This window comes from Aethina tumida, chromosome 1 (genome assembly GCF_024364675.1).
Source record: "Aethina tumida isolate Nest 87 chromosome 1, icAetTumi1.1, whole genome shotgun sequence".
Taxonomy (NCBI): domain Eukaryota; kingdom Metazoa; phylum Arthropoda; class Insecta; order Coleoptera; family Nitidulidae; genus Aethina; species Aethina tumida.
Window position 1 is genome coordinate 827177 of NC_065435.1, and position 15385 is coordinate 842561.

The following is a 15385-nucleotide window of genomic DNA, read 5'->3' on the forward strand; positions in this document are numbered from 1 at the left end:
ATCTAAATAAAGAAATTAAATTTACAATATTAATAAAATCACAGAGTTCATTATTCTTTCCTATAACATACGAACAGAAATCAATATTGTATACATTTCTTATAATTTAGAAACACGGTGAATGTTGACAGCTGTCAATTGGAAAAAATATGCATTAATCTACAAGTTATTATTGCATTAGATGGGCCAGTGTTATCATCATCTGTTACGGGGTTACGTATACGTCATGTGTTTTATTTCTTGCACCTGGTATTCTCCTGTCTAAATTATAAACCGTGTAAACATGAGAATACAAACAATAACAAAAGTGGCGTTGCAAATAATACAATCTATTAAAATTTTAGATTAAGATATTAGTTGAAATTTTTTATTTTTATTCAAGATTATTTATTTATTTATTTATTCACATAATTCACTAAGCACTAGCAATACAGTTTTTAATATTCAATTTATTGTTTTTATAATAAATTGTTCTAATTAACCCATTAACAAGACCAGACAAGATGATTTTCAAATAATTTATCCAGTGAATATGCCTGATTAATCCGTTGAATTTTTTTTTATGAATCTATATAAAAACGAAGTATATGTCTACATACTGTATAGTATGTGGACAACCAGTTTAATGCACTGATTGTGGGTACAAAATATTTGTGGCTAAAATAAACAATTTTAAATGAAATGACTACGTAATATTTGGCAACATTATTTGAAACAGGTGAGAGATTTTAAATTATGCCATGTAACATTTTAAATTTTGGATCTTAAATTTACATTTTTAAAGATTTTGTATGTAAAACATATATTTAAAAAAATATTTGCCACTTTATAAATTCAAATGTTATTATTGATTGAGATCTTACCATTTTCAATTAGGAATCTTATTAGAATTTTATTGGTATCTTTTTTAAAGACTGGTTAATATTTTGTATTTATAACCTACATTTAAAAAAGCATTTGTCATTTTACAAATTAAAAAGATATTTATTTACTGAGATACTTACCATTTTGAATTGGGAATCATATTAGTACATGACTTTATTATAAAATAAAACACCTTACAAGACTATATTCGATCTGTATATATTTTTTAAAAACATTCCATAAATTCCGTCAATACAAACAATTTCAGATATGGATTTGAGTACCAGACTTATATGACACTGATCTACATAAATAACTATTAGTATTACATATGAATGAACCATTAATTGGATATTAGGCCAGGACAACATCACATTTGGAATTTAGGTACAGTTAACATTTATTTTTTGTACAATAATGTCTGCGTGACTAGAGAATAATTGTACAGTCACTGACTTGAGATTGTTGCATTATTTATATTTATTAATACAGCACGCAAAGTCCTGTTTAATGTAATGTTTTGCTAAATAAGTTTTTAATAGTTAAATATTGAAATAGGTTTATTTAAGGAGACAATCGTTAAATAACCTAAAAAGAATTTGAAGAGTTTAATTTGAAATTTGCTTAAATTTTTAAGCAAGTCAGTGGGTATACAATCTTACAAGTATAATTTCAGATACTAATGTTTTTAATAGACCATGTTAACCAGTTTCAGAACTCTTATTACTGAAGTTTAATAAATTAAATAAATAAGTATTAATACGACTTAAAATTTCATTTGGTTTCGGCTAATTTAAGAAAGCAATAAATAAAAACAATAGTCACTCCGTTAGAGTGACTTCAAAAGAAAACAAAATTAATTAGCAATTTAATTTTTTTTTAATGAAAATATTGCATTTGTAAAGTCAGTAGGTATAAAATTTAGCATGTTTATTTTTAGATGCTATCTTTTTAATAGACGATGTAGTTCACCACTTTCAGAACTCAATTTATCTTGAACTCAAATTAATGAATTAATTTGATTTGAAATTTCAATTGGTTTAGGCTACTATAAAAAAGCAATAAATAAAATGAATAGTCACTCTATTAGAGTGGTTGAAAATAGTCAACTAAAATTAGTTATTTTATTTTTTTAATGAAAATATTGTATTTGTAAAGAAGTCAGAATTCAATGTATATCTTGAACTCAAATTAATGAATTAATTTGATTTGAAATTTCATATGGTTTAGGCTATTACAAAAAAGCAATAAATTAATTGAATAGTCACTCTATTAGAGTGGTTAAAAATAGTCAACTAAAATTAATTACTATTAATTTTTTTATTGAAAATATTGCATCTGTAAAGAAGTTATATGGTATAAAATTTAGCATGTATATTCTTGCATACTATATTTTTATGAACCATGTGGTTAACCATTTTCAGAACTCAATTCAAATCTTGTTCTCTAATAAATTAAATCAATAAGTTTCAATTTGATTTGATATTGATTTTGGCAACAACGAATAAACAAGAAAACTAAGAAAATAGAATATTTAAATTGTTACTTACATAATATAAGTAAAATTAGACAAAAAGGTACAGTAAAATCAGCATTTTCGATGTTGTTTTTCGCCCGTGAAAGATTTATATGGTCTTAAAATCAAGTAAAACTTAATAATTGCACATTTTCATAAATTATACCGAATTTAAAGAAACATAAACGTCATAACAAAAAACTATTTATAACAATAGTTTAAAATATTTCTCTAAATGTTTATATATATTTAAATACTTGTAAAAATATACTACACGTTTTAGAGTTATGAATTGAAGTAACCTAAAATGTGTAGTTTTGTCATATCAAATATGAACACCGGTATATATGTCTCTCTGTAAATCTTTACAACTAATAACAATTATATACACTTATACAAACATATTTCTAGTCTTACATTAGTAACATTTAAAGCAACATAGAAATCAGTCTTCAGTAGTTTAAAATGATGAAAATTTATCAATACATTTGATAAATTTTCAAAAACAAAAATTATTTTATGTTAGTATAGAGTGGATGTATTCATTTCAGTGCAAACATTCATTTAAAACATCAATATACTTCCATTTAACAATGATTCTGTAAGATGAGATCTATCAATATTTGTTTATATATGTGTATAAGGAAGGGCTGCCACGTCCACCTCTTTTACAGTTCTATACTTAAAATAATATTTATCAAATTGGTCCATAATTGAACTTATTAAATCTGGCTGAAGGTACATCTATTTAAACTACACAGGTAATTATTAAAGAGAAATTGGTGTTTGCAAATCGTCTATCAATATTAAGAGACCTTACTGATGATGTTGGATCAGTCAACACTATTTTGGTATCGAAAATACTGAACTTTTTTACGAGAGTTTCTCCCCAAAAATGCCACAACCATCGTATTCATCTGATTTAGCCTCGTTTGACCTCTGGTTATTAGATAAACTCAAAAGACCATTCCTGGGACATCGTTTTGAAGCCGAATTGAAGGTGTCGAAGGCTATTCTGGAAAATAACTATTTGAAGTGCTTCGAGGTTTAAAATAAAACGTTGGAATAAATGTTTTGGGAGTACTTTGAAGGCGATGAAATAAATTTGAAAGAATAAATAAGATTTTTCATTTCACAACAAGATTCCTGTATTTTTTTTTTTTGGACACTAGTATAAAAGATATACAGTCAGTAAGGAGTCAACACTTCAGTTTCATTTAGATCTCTTACCATAGTGGGGTGTTGTTGGAAAAAAATAAAGAATTTGAAATTAAATGATGGTTGAGTTAATGTTCCCCCGTTGTCGACAATGTTACTAATATATTATGCTTTCCTCTAGAATTTTACTTTAAATATAACCGTTAATTGTGGTCAAGAAGTGGCAGCACTTATACAAGGTATAATTGAGCAACTAGATAAATATAATGGAATGTTTTATCTAATTTTATTGGGTGGAATCACCAATAAATGTTGCTTCTTTCATATAAACTAACACTCAACATTGTACAAATTTTTAGAATTTTGTAGTAGCTTTAGAATACTTTATACTCTTCGAAATAAGTAATAACAGGAGTGTAAATTGTGTAAAACTACTATAATTCATATTAAAACATATAAAATATGGCGAAAAAAATATATATATATATATATATATATATATATGTAAATTGAATCATGTGAAATAAATAAAATGATCAGATTTATTGTAACTTCCTGATGGTCTTAACGAAATGGCCGCGTACATTATTCTCGTTATAAGTGTTGCACCCGTTCGGGTTCTGGCAATTATCCACCTTACAGCCACAAGGAAAATTTTCCCTTTCAATCTGACAGGAAATGCCGGCTAAAATACATGAGCAAACGTCAGGATCGCAATAATCGCGACAGTCGCAGCCGCACATCGATCTGGACGTTCTAATCGAATTGCAATCCTCCTTCGCATCGTCGTCGATGTCGACGACGCCGGCTTCTCGCAATATAGCCAAACGGTCCTTACCAGAGATCGGTTGCAGAGAAGTTTTATCACAGATGTGCCTATTAGTATGACTAGATATGTTTTGCTGTTCCTTGCCCATTCTATGCAACTTTTTGTTTTCGTAATCCTCAATGGTGAAATGCTCTATGCCACAATGTTTGCTTGCCATTCCCAGTGGTACTCCGCCCTTTGTGGGTACGCTACAGTAACTCTGTTCCCGTCTGAATGACACCTCTGTAACAGTGCCTAAAAATAAAAATTCCATCCGTCACAAAACCGTTGTCGAAACCCAAGAAACGTTAAATAAAAATATGATATATAAAATATGTGTTTTGTCTCGATGGTATTGGCCTCGACAACTGGTAAATGGACACGAACATTTTCGAGTGAACGAATCTAATAGGTTTATTAGATTTGAATTTCGCTTTGAAACTTACCGAAACTGACCGTTTGGCCACGGTTTGATCTTTTAATGCTCTCGTTCAGTAACGATAAGAACGAATCGAAGTCTTCGTCGGATGATACAACAATTAATTCTTGATTTGCGTTATGGGTTGTAGTATCTATTTCGTCTTCGTCAATATCACTATCCAAAGATTGATTTCGAGACGTTTCATTCGAATCTCCTAAGAAAAACAACTAATACTGGCACTAACTCGTTGTAATGTGTAAAATCATCAATAAATTAATCTATAGGGATCCTTTGCAATCTTTTAATGACCCGCAAGATGTGTGATTGATGAATGATTTAACAACAATTTCACAACACGTGCAACTTACCAAAGCGAATGGAACGCTGCTTCTTGAACGTTTTGTTGTTGTTGCCGCTGCGCATCGAAATTTTTCGCTTGTTTCCTGTCGAGGATGGTTCTTCGTGGACAGCGTGAAGATTGGCCGCGTTGTTCAACGTCGACACCAGTTGGTCGACGGAGATGTCGTTTGGCTGTGGCACAACATCTTCAGAATCACTGATTACGACAACGTCGCTTTGGTCGTTTGACGTCGACGAATTCTTCTTCGGTGATGTGGTAATCTGAGGGCCGGACTGTCTTTCTTGTTGTTTCGACGTGTTCGGAAACTGCTTCACATTTGACATGACTCTCTTAGTGTTGATGCTTGCGGATAGGCTGCAAAAATTATAAATCTTAATGTCAATATACCAATGGTGGTCAAGATTATGACATAAAAATTAATCTCATTTGCAAATTAAAATAATTAATGCCATCTCTTATTCGTTACCTCAACCAATAGTTAAAATATAGGAAACGGTAATATTTTCGTCTTAAATTAATTTATTAGTATTAGTTGTACATTTTCAGTTATCATATGAAATATATTTTTGGCCACATCTGTATGTTATGACAGGTATTCGACTTATTAAAATATAATGCATAAAAGGTGATGGATAAACTTCATCACCATGATGATCTTATTGTTTTTATGGTCTCCTTTTAAATTTAAAGATATATAGAAATAAACATCAAGCCATTCAAAAGTAAATTAAAATAATCATTTTTTTAAATAATAAACTATCGCATTAGTGCCATCTCTTATTCGTTATCCAAAACAATAGTTGTAATATAGGAAACGGCAATATTTTCGTCTTAAATTTATTTAATAAATTAATATTCATTATACAATTTCGTTGACGTGTTATCTAAAACAGTAATTAAAATATCCAATTAGTGACTAATAAAATATAGACATTCAGTTATATCACTAGCCTAAAAGTTGCTACTTGTAAACTGTAGTGTTTTTCAGAAAGAAGACAATATTTGACGTAGAAAGCGTATAAAAAACTGTTCAGCGTTTATGAGATAAGTTATCAACTTCAACAAACAAGCTTCATTAGTAGTGTGTTTATAGAACTTGCATTTCAAAACTGAAACTAATTTGTGGCACATAACACCTTTTTTAACAATTTACACTTGTTATCAATGTTTATTTTGAACTATCACTTGATATGCTTTATATTAAAAATTATGTATTATGTGTGTGCCTTTTTATTGCTCCAAAACGTTTTCTGGAACCAAATTTTTAGATATTTATATATACATATGTTTGTTAATACATGAATTGTTACTAAACTGTAATAATAATGATTAATTTATTTGGTTCGTCATTAAACACTCACATATACATTCTTCTTAAGTATGGTTGTTTAATTAAATTTTCTTCATACCTTTTTCACCAAGACATTATATCAATTTGACCATTTGCATTAAAACCAGCCGTTGGGAATTAGAAGACATCTTGATTTGCATAGCTTGGATCTCAATAGACTTTTTTATCCAAGACTATTGTTCAGTTGTTCCTAGAATTCAAAATTGCTAAAAAAAAACTTTATTAATTTATATTTAAAATTTAAGTGGTAAGTAATTTATCAATTAATAAGTTCTATTTTAATCTTTTTATCATTGGAATTTTATGATTTAATGAATTAGCACATTTTGATATGATAACATTAACATTTATGTTTTAAAATTTACAAAGAATTTCTAAAATTGGTGTTAAAATTTTGAACCAAGTAGAACACGACCAAAAATGAACTAAATCTAAATAATATGTTTTGCTTTCTCTTTAAGAAAATACATCCCCTCAAATATAAGTTTTGTGTTATCCTGAAATTTTTATACTACAATTCAGTATAATAACCCATAAGGGTACTAAAGCTACTGCCTAGACACTGGTCTATTCTCGAACTGTTTTCTACGCTAATCAATGTTTTTTTTTTAAAAAAAATTATTAAGCTCTTCATATTTTATGAATAATGTAGAAAAAAGCTATTCTTGATTAATTTTGAGATATTTTAGTTTTAATGTTTGAAGAAAGTTTCAGTGATTTCCATACAATACAAATTGATGATGATTGTGATCAACTTTTGATATTTAAAGAAAAGTAAAAATTTCCTACGTTTGCATTAATTTATTCTTTTTTGAAGAGAAAATACTATTCGGTCCAGTTCTTGCTTTTCACTAATTTCATTAAATGCATTTTCAATTTTTTGATATAATTGTTCTGTTATTGACTGGCAGATCATAGACTTTCTCTTTTATTTGATCCCACATTAGAAATCTTATGGACCTTGGAGGTCAATTTATTTACCATACCACGGTCAATCTATTGATTTTGAAAATTTAGGGAAAGTTGCGTTATGTATATACGAAAGATCACGTCTTCTGTCCGGTGGGATAACTTTGAGGAACTCGTGTCTTTAGAAATTGAAGATATATTGAATACCATATTGGGCTCAAGACTGTTAAAGCTATGTCTATACTCTTATCAAACCAACAAGAAAAATTCAACACAGTCTCAGAATTGGTAGCACAATAATTAAAATTAGTTAAGAATACCTTTTTTCTACATTGTTTTAAAAATCCAGTGCTTATTATAGAATAATTATAGGCTAGTGTCTTATTATAGAATAAGTTAATTAAATTGAATTGTAGACATATATTTTAGAATAACACATAACAAATTTAAACACGATTGAACCAAAGATTTTTGAATTTTTGAAATTTAAATTTGCGGGGGCTGTATTTTATTCAGGACGTGTTCTACCTGCCCCCAAATTCTCACTACCTATTTTAAAAACATCTTGAGCATAAGAAGAAACAAATGTGCAATTACAATACCTGAATCAAAAAGTATTTAGTTGATTTTTTATTATATTTAAATTTGTTTATTAACCTATTAATTTTTTTACTTCATTCATTTGTTAGAATTAATATTATTTTAATTAATTAAAAATATAAATAATAAATAGTTAATATTCAATGAAATTGCACACTTACATTTTTGGCCCCCTTTCCATGTTTCATCAAAAATTGTTTTATGTAGTAAGGGTGTTTTTCTCAAGCCTTACATCCAATATTACCTTCAATTCATAAAATTTTCTTCTTGTTTTCAAATATAAGATCATTATACAGATGGTATTATACCTAAAATAATATGAATTTAATCCCATGCTATGTATCATAATTTATGGGAATTACAAGGCATATATAATTAACAACAAATAAGCAAGATCAAATATCGTTGGTAGCATTGAGTATTGTGATTTTGCAGCACATACATCCATGAAAATATGTTTGCATGATGCTTCACATTGATTTTTCTGACTAAATGTAACACATTCAACTATAAATTAAACCTACACTTTAATTAATAATGTTTCTTGTTTTAATTACATATAATTGTTTATCAATCAGTTTTCCGCAAGATGTTGTTTTTGTGTGCGGCTTCTTAACGTCTCATCTCTCACAGTAACACTGACTAAATTCATGTCTGTGACTAAATTATTGACAGTGCCGGACTGTCAGTCGTAAAATTAGATTCCTATTTAATTTGGCATTTTATCTCTAGGTGGCGTCCACTAACTTCCACTTCTGACCTATAGGTGGCAACTCTTTACTAACTTTTTTTAACTCTTGAAACTTCCTAGATTAGTCATTTAATAACGTCTTCTAGTTTCACCAATACTTTAATCGCCTACTAAATGTAAATGAAGAAACAATGACCACTAAAAATATTATATATGTTGTGGTTCCAGATAAAAGAAGATTTCGTATTCACAATGCCATTAAATAAATTGTTCATGAAATGGACCTAATCCATTTTAATAATTGCAACAAATATCATAATTTCACCAGACATCACCGATGTCAGTATTCATGAAACCGACTATGATCTTCTAAAAAACTATGGCGACTCATTCATTCATTATTTCTTGTCAGTGGCGGCCCTAGAGGCAAATTATATGGAACAAAAACATAAATATCGAGATTGTTAATTATGATAATAAACGCTGATAGTGTAGTCGGAACCAAGATATTTCTCTGGATGGAACAACCATTACGTGCATTGACGTTGCCACTGTATGATACAGTCTGTATCACAACTCTTATGTTGGTAATCAGGCCGCATGTGCATTAGGTCCACATATCATACACTCTGGAGTACATAGGCTCTGAATATTGCTGGAAATGTATATGAAAATGACTATTCTAAAATTATCCAATAATATTATAGATACGTTATTATGTCTTTAAATCTATGGAGAGGTATAATAGAGAGAACTCATGTCACCAGTATAACAATTTATACAGTACCATAAAATAATTTGAGACATGGTTGAGCTTTATTTTCTAAACGGTCAACTTTATTCTACGTCTAGAACAGAATGCGACACCCAAAAAATAATTATTCCTTTTACTAAACAATACAAAAACTTACTCTAGAAATATATTTAATAGTGTGAGAGATGAGAATTCCAAATTTTCTATACTATTGTATAACTAACGTCTTTGGTCAATTTTGCAGGTAATTTAACACTAAAGGTTCAGTAGCCAGTCAAGTATTCTTCATAAGCAAATTTGTACCAGTTTCAAATTTAAATATGTCCAAAATGTCCGATGATATTATTTTTAAACAACTTAAATCGACACTCACGGAGGCTTTTCAAATAGCTTCTAACCTCAAAAACATTCCAACAGAATTGGAAAATATTAAAGGTAAATTAAAAACTATGAAACAGTAAGGGAGTTAACATTATTCGTTTTTATGGATGTCGTGTATACTGTATTTGTGTAACTATTTAGTTAGTTTGTTGGGGGAGTAACTAACATTTTTGTAGGTGCGTTGTACAAAGATTAATAAAACAAAATTGTCAAAAAGCATGTTCCAATTGTTTAATATATTCAGTTACGTCTTGAAATATACAGTGTGCTCCGTTTGAATTGTGCATAATTTTTTTATGAAATTTAGTATATACCCATTTCAAGAGGTGCTGAACCCAGTGGTGTAGTTAAGTTTTCTATAAAAAGTGCCAATTTATTCGAAAAACACATAAAAATTTGGTTCCAGACAAGATAAAATTAATATACAATAACTATTTTCATGTACAGTGTGGCCCATTTGTAAGCAGAAGACACTTATAAAATTTATATTATTTGTCTGATTTTTTGGCCATAAACTAAAACCTACAGGATAATTTATTATCATACTAGCAATTTTTTATAGAATATTTAACTATACCACTCGATTATAGACAGACTCTCAGAAATAGATATACACTTAATTTCATAAAAAGATTATGCATATTTATAATTTTGTGGAAAAATTAATAATATATTCTTTTTATGAATTTATTTTTTTAATCAATTAATTTGTGGAATAAACTGTCAAAACAACACAAAAGATTTTTTCTCTTTCAACACTATTACGTTATCTAGAAGCAATGTTTTTTCCGCATACAGATCTCGATGAATACGACAAGCCATCTACGAGCGGAGTTGATCCCACAACCCTCGTCACCAGAGGCATCATTGAGATTGTGCCTAGTCACAAGCCCTACGCACCGAAGAGGTTACGTCGTGAGGATGTGCCCTCGCCACAGCCGCGTAAACAGCAGGCCAATACCCAGGTCACCAGGAAATTTGTACGCGCAGGAAGACGAATTGCGGCGCGTCCCCCTGAGACGGAATAAAGTCAGTGATATCGATAATGTTTTTTAACGTGTTGCCTTGATGGTCATCAATTATTATATATTTTTTTGTTTTGTTCCTGTGATGAAATTGTATGTTTTTTATATTTTTGTAATAATTTTATTATTTTTTATCGTCTTACCTAGCTTTAAATAATTTATGAATAACGTGTATTTTAAAATTGAATTTAAACCATTTCACTTTTATTTAGTACTCGTTAAACCAATTTTATATGTATGTTGCAGTATTTTGAAGTGTTTAGATCAGCTATATTTTTAAATAACTTTATCTTATATCTATTTTTCAAATAAACAATACTTTGTATTTCGTAGTTTTTATTAATTAAGCGGTATGTACTCAAGGTGATTTCCTATAATTAAGCAAATTTAATCTAAATGTAATATTTAAGATTAAATTAAAAGAGTTGATTAGTAAATAAAAAGTTAATGCTACAGTGCTGTCCCGCTACATTGTTGTCCACATACATCATTCCATAGATACTCTGTAAAAACACTGCACTACACCCCGTCTCAGGTTTTCGTGCGTCAGTGCTGCTCTCCGGATACTGACATATTTCCAAGTAGTGGGGCTTTCTCGTGTGGACGTTCTAGGGGATCAACAGGTACCTGTCTCTCGATGGACGACGCACCCCGAATTCGTGCGTTGATTCGCAAGTTTTTACCAAGGTTAGAGCCCTTCGAAATCCAACGGCGCCAATTTAAATGACACTTTTTTCAAATTATAGTAATTATTGATGTGGTGAAGATCTAACATTATCCTTACTAATGACTGAGATATTAAAATAATATAAATTTACTTTATATTAGTAGAATTACGTATACATCGCATTTAATTTTCGTTTTTTATATGTCTTTCTATGTTTGTAAGAATTACTTTTTTGTTATTCTGATAAAAATATACGTTTTGTGTACTTTTGTAATAAAAATATTATTTTATACCATCTTATGTATTTTTAAATAATCTATAAAATACTTAATTTTTTTTATAAACAACGTATTTTAAAACTAAGTTGATAACATTTCATTTTCGTTTAATACACGTTTACCCAATTTTAAATATATGTTGTGGAACTATCTTAGGACTATTTTTCAAATAAAAAATAAATTGTATTCCATAGTTTTTATTAAGTAAGCGGTATATACAAAAGGTGATTTCCTATAATTAAGCAAATTTAATCTAAATTTAATACTTAAGATAAAAGAATTGATAAGTAAATAAATAATGACAGTTTCCCCATCCTGTATATGAAGAGTAATGAATTAAACCCAATATTTGGCCATATTTAAAAGTAACTTTTTAAAATATGCGTCTTTTTTGAAAGGATTAAATTAATGATTTGAAAGCAGATGATTTATTTTGTTGCATTACTTCTAATTTTAACAATTAGTGGTTAAAAGTACAAGTAATATTCAGTTTTAAATATGGCTCCAATGAAATATAATTTACCTAACTAAAACAAAAACCGTTGTAGTGTTTTAGCAAAATTGTAAGAAGGTAGAACAATTAGAACAAGTCTACTCTTACAAGATTATTAGTCATTTGCAAGCAATAAATAGTCGTTGCATTATAAATATCCTTAAAACCTATGATACAAATGAAATTGTAAAATAATAATTGATAAATTAAATTCGATTACACGTTCGGACAAAAAATAGCTAAATCATCACAATAAACTAAATATAATTAAAAAGTTAATCCCACAATGCTGTCTCGGCTAATTCTATGGCTTTCTTCCAAGGGAAAGGAGGGTTCTCTAACGATCTGGAATTTCTCAATGGACGTCCCCGGCGTTTGTTGTCCACACACATCATTCCATAGACCCGAATTCCGGGCACGCTGGCGTAAGTCGGTTGATCGTGAGACATTGGTCCCTCTGTAAAAGAACAACGTTTCAGGTTTTCGTTCCAATTTAACCTAATGAATCAGTTTACCCAGAATACTGCTCTCCGGACACCTGCATATCACCAAATAGTGTGACTTTCCAGTGCGGATGTTCTGAAGAGCCAACAGGGACCAGTCTCTCGGCGAACGGCACACTCTCATTTCGCCCGTCGATTCACAAGTTTTTACCAAGGTTAGGGCTCTCTGAAATGGGATAGCGCCAATTTAAACGACAATTTCATCAAAAATTACAAAAATTATAGTGATTAGTGAGGTGGTGAGGGCCCAACATCATCCTTGCTAGCGATTAAGACATTAAATAAATATTTATTTACCTTATACTAGAATTACACATCGCATGTAGGATTTCATTTTCGTTTTCTACGGAGGCTGCATGTTATAGTGTAATTACGTACGTTGCCGTACAAATATTTTAACGACTCCCTCGTTCCAGCCTGACAATATCAACTATCAATTTATGTAGCACTTTTAGTTTCGTTGTCGTGGAGCGTTTTCAGAAATGTGTGCGTCCAAATAAGAACGAGAACGAGAACGAGAGAGTTGTTAAAACATGACGTGACAAAATAGAAACTGCACAGACAACAAATATTATAATGGCAAATACAATAGATCATAGTGAAGAATAGGGAAAAATGCGAAGGCACGAACTGCTAAAAGGAATGTAGAATATAGCTTTAGAGAACACCAACATACACTGCAGTATAGACAGAGTTGTGTTTCCACTATTGCCAAGTGCTATAGTGACACTGTAATACAAAATGAATTCAAATGGGATTCAGAGAATGAAACAATGTTTTATACATACATATAAAGAACTCTTTACATATACAGATTCCCTGGCCGCTATTTTTACCCGGCATAAAATTATGGGTGCCTTCAATGAAATATACCCACTCCTGGCTCTCAGACAACGTCTTTCCAACTAAAGCATTTTCCAACAATAAAATTCATAAAATTTTAACTGTCGTGTAATTTACATTTAACTATGCACAATTAATGGAACGCTTATCAAATATCTGGTTGAATAAGGAATGAAGCTAATCAAATCGAGTAGCCGCCATTGGTAATCGGTTCTTTTGTAGCTATTGATTAAATCTCAAATATTTCATTCTTCGATCATAAAATCTAAATGAGTTCGCTTAATGTGTTTTGCATTTTACGATCCCGCCGTTAAACAATAATGGGTCTTCGATGATCATAGACGTTCTCAGGAAGTAGCATCATCCTATTAATATTAGGTCAAAAGAAAATGGTGTGAAATATTAAATTGACTTAATTATTATGGTAAAAAGGCTAGGTATAATTGGCAAATAAATTGTTTCGTTAATATTATGGTTGCGGTTGTATGGCATAGCAACCAATTATATTTAAAGAATGTGTTTCAATGTGAAATGGTCTTAGCTAGTTGAAATGATAATTAATTCACGATATCTTCACGTTTAATCTTACATCAGTGCAAATGCCAGTAGCGCTGCTAACAAAATGAATATTTGATCATAAACCGTTGCATTTTTCATTTTGCTGCACCGTCCCGCCGACTTGCTGTGCCTAAGTGAACGATCGAACACCAGAAATGATAATATAAAACATGTCAGTGGGCAAACTGACTGTTTACACCATTAATTTCGTACGTAATTAAGAATAAATAAAATGATTAAGGCCGCGGCACGGAAGCACGGTAGGCTTGTAGCAATTAATTCAATATGGGACAAGCCGTCCGTTTTTTTTACGTTTCAAAAACCGCCCACAATTTAACACGTTCCACTCCAATTAAAAGGTGATCGTTCCGTCGTAGCGTCGTACCGTCGTACCGTCGTACCGTCGTACCGTCGTACCGCCGTACCTTGGACAGATGTCTGAATTCTGTGTTTTTATATGTGCAATAACAATATCGGAACACCCACACGCTCCGCACCATATGGATTCACATACGCTGCTCCAAAAAAATAACGCACCACCTATAATTTTGTCGTTTTAGTGGAAGAAGGTTGGAACAGAATAACCGATAAGTTTCGTGTATCCCATATATCCATTGCATCTATGTTACAGAGTAGAAATCCTGCTACAACTGCTCAAAATCGTTTTTTGAGGCTTTTAACTTTGAGACAATGGTTTATGACTACAAGAAGTTGATAGTATCAGTTGGAAGAAGGTTGGAATTACCGCAAAATAACCGAAAGGTTTGATGTATCCCATATATCCATTGCTTGTATGTTGCAGGGTAGAAATCGTGCTACAACTTCTGCTCAAAATCGTTTTTTGAGATTTTTAACTTCGAGACAATGGTTTATGACTATAAGAAGTTTATAGTATCAGTTGGAAGAAGTTTGCAATTACCGCAGAATAACCGAAAGGTTTGGTGTATGCCATGTGCCCATTGGGTCATTCTTGGGAGACGTTTAAGTGGCCATCCTAACCGTCCAAATAACTTAATAGTGGGATGTGGAACGTCTTCTTCTCAAAATTTCAGAGAATTTGTACCAAAATGACATTTGAACCCAGATTTTGAGTATGAACAGAACATATGAAACTGTCATTCGTAGTAGAGATGAAAAATACTCCAAATTAAATTCAAATTTTTATTCTTCATAAACAACATTTTTAAAGTAGCTCTACTTTCTG

The 15385-nt window shown here is 30.5% G+C and overlaps 3 protein-coding genes across 5 annotated transcripts in view; 1 reads left to right on the forward strand and 2 right to left on the reverse strand.

Moving 5' to 3' along the window:
• The first annotated feature begins 616 nt into the window (after positions 1-616).
• On the forward strand, positions 617-11164 carry LOC109594698 (uncharacterized). 2 transcript variants are annotated; one of them, XR_007548810.1, is made up of 4 exons: positions 617-718; positions 1133-1251; positions 9678-9868; positions 10613-11164. XR_007548810.1 is itself a non-coding variant. In XM_020009936.2 (3 exons), the coding sequence occupies exons 2-3, from the start codon at positions 9754-9756 to the stop codon at positions 10840-10842; spliced, it is 345 nt and encodes a 114-aa protein (XP_019865495.2). In that variant the 5' UTR covers positions 617-718; positions 9678-9753; the 3' UTR covers positions 10843-11164. The 2 variants fall into 2 exon arrangements, 1 of the variants encoding a protein (XP_019865495.2); XM_020009936.2 differs by lacking the exon at positions 1133-1251.
• Positions 4033-8625, reverse strand: LOC109594691 (cysteine/serine-rich nuclear protein 3-like). 2 transcript variants are annotated; one of them, XM_049970431.1, is made up of 6 exons: positions 8513-8625; positions 8150-8296; positions 6538-6685; positions 5136-5482; positions 4793-4981; positions 4033-4601 (listed from the first exon to the last, which is right to left on the reverse strand). In XM_049970431.1, exons 4-6 carry the CDS (start codon positions 5449-5451, stop codon positions 4081-4083), a joined length of 1026 nt encoding a protein of 341 aa, XP_049826388.1. In that variant the 5' UTR covers positions 5452-5482; positions 6538-6685; positions 8150-8296; positions 8513-8625; the 3' UTR covers positions 4033-4080. The 2 variants fall into 2 exon arrangements, with proteins under 2 accessions (XP_049826388.1, XP_019865487.1); XM_020009928.2 differs by lacking the exon at positions 4793-4981.
• Positions 11165-12017: 853 nt separating the features above from the next.
• LOC109594707 (uncharacterized) overlaps positions 12018-15385 on the reverse strand; it is a 49443-nt gene continuing 46075 nt past the window's right edge. The window contains exons 4-5 of the mRNA XM_020009948.2: positions 12793-12946; positions 12018-12734 (exon numbers count right to left, since the gene is read on the reverse strand). Coding sequence (XP_019865507.2) covers positions 12553-12734; positions 12793-12946 — 336 coding nt within the window. The 3' untranslated portion in view covers positions 12018-12552. The remainder of the gene's footprint in view (positions 12735-12792; positions 12947-15385) is intronic.

Coding starts and splice junctions, on each gene's coding strand:
- LOC109594691 (XM_049970431.1), bottom strand. CDS start 5,451: ATGTCAAATGTGAAGCAGTTTCCGAACACGTCGAAACAACAAGAAAGA. Junction 4,982..5,135: donor GCAGCGTTCCATTCGCTTTG/GTAAGTTGCACG, acceptor TGTTTTTCTTAG/GAGATTCGAATGAAACGTCT. Junction 4,602..4,792: donor TGGCCAAACGGTCAGTTTCG/GTAAGTTTCAAA, acceptor TTTTATTTTTAG/GCACTGTTACAGAGGTGTCA.
- LOC109594698 (XM_020009936.2), top strand. CDS start 9,754: ATGTCCAAAATGTCCGATGATATTATTTTTAAACAACTTAAATCGACA. Junction 9,869..10,612: donor AGAATTGGAAAATATTAAAG/GTAAATTAAAAA, acceptor TTCCGCATACAG/ATCTCGATGAATACGACAAG.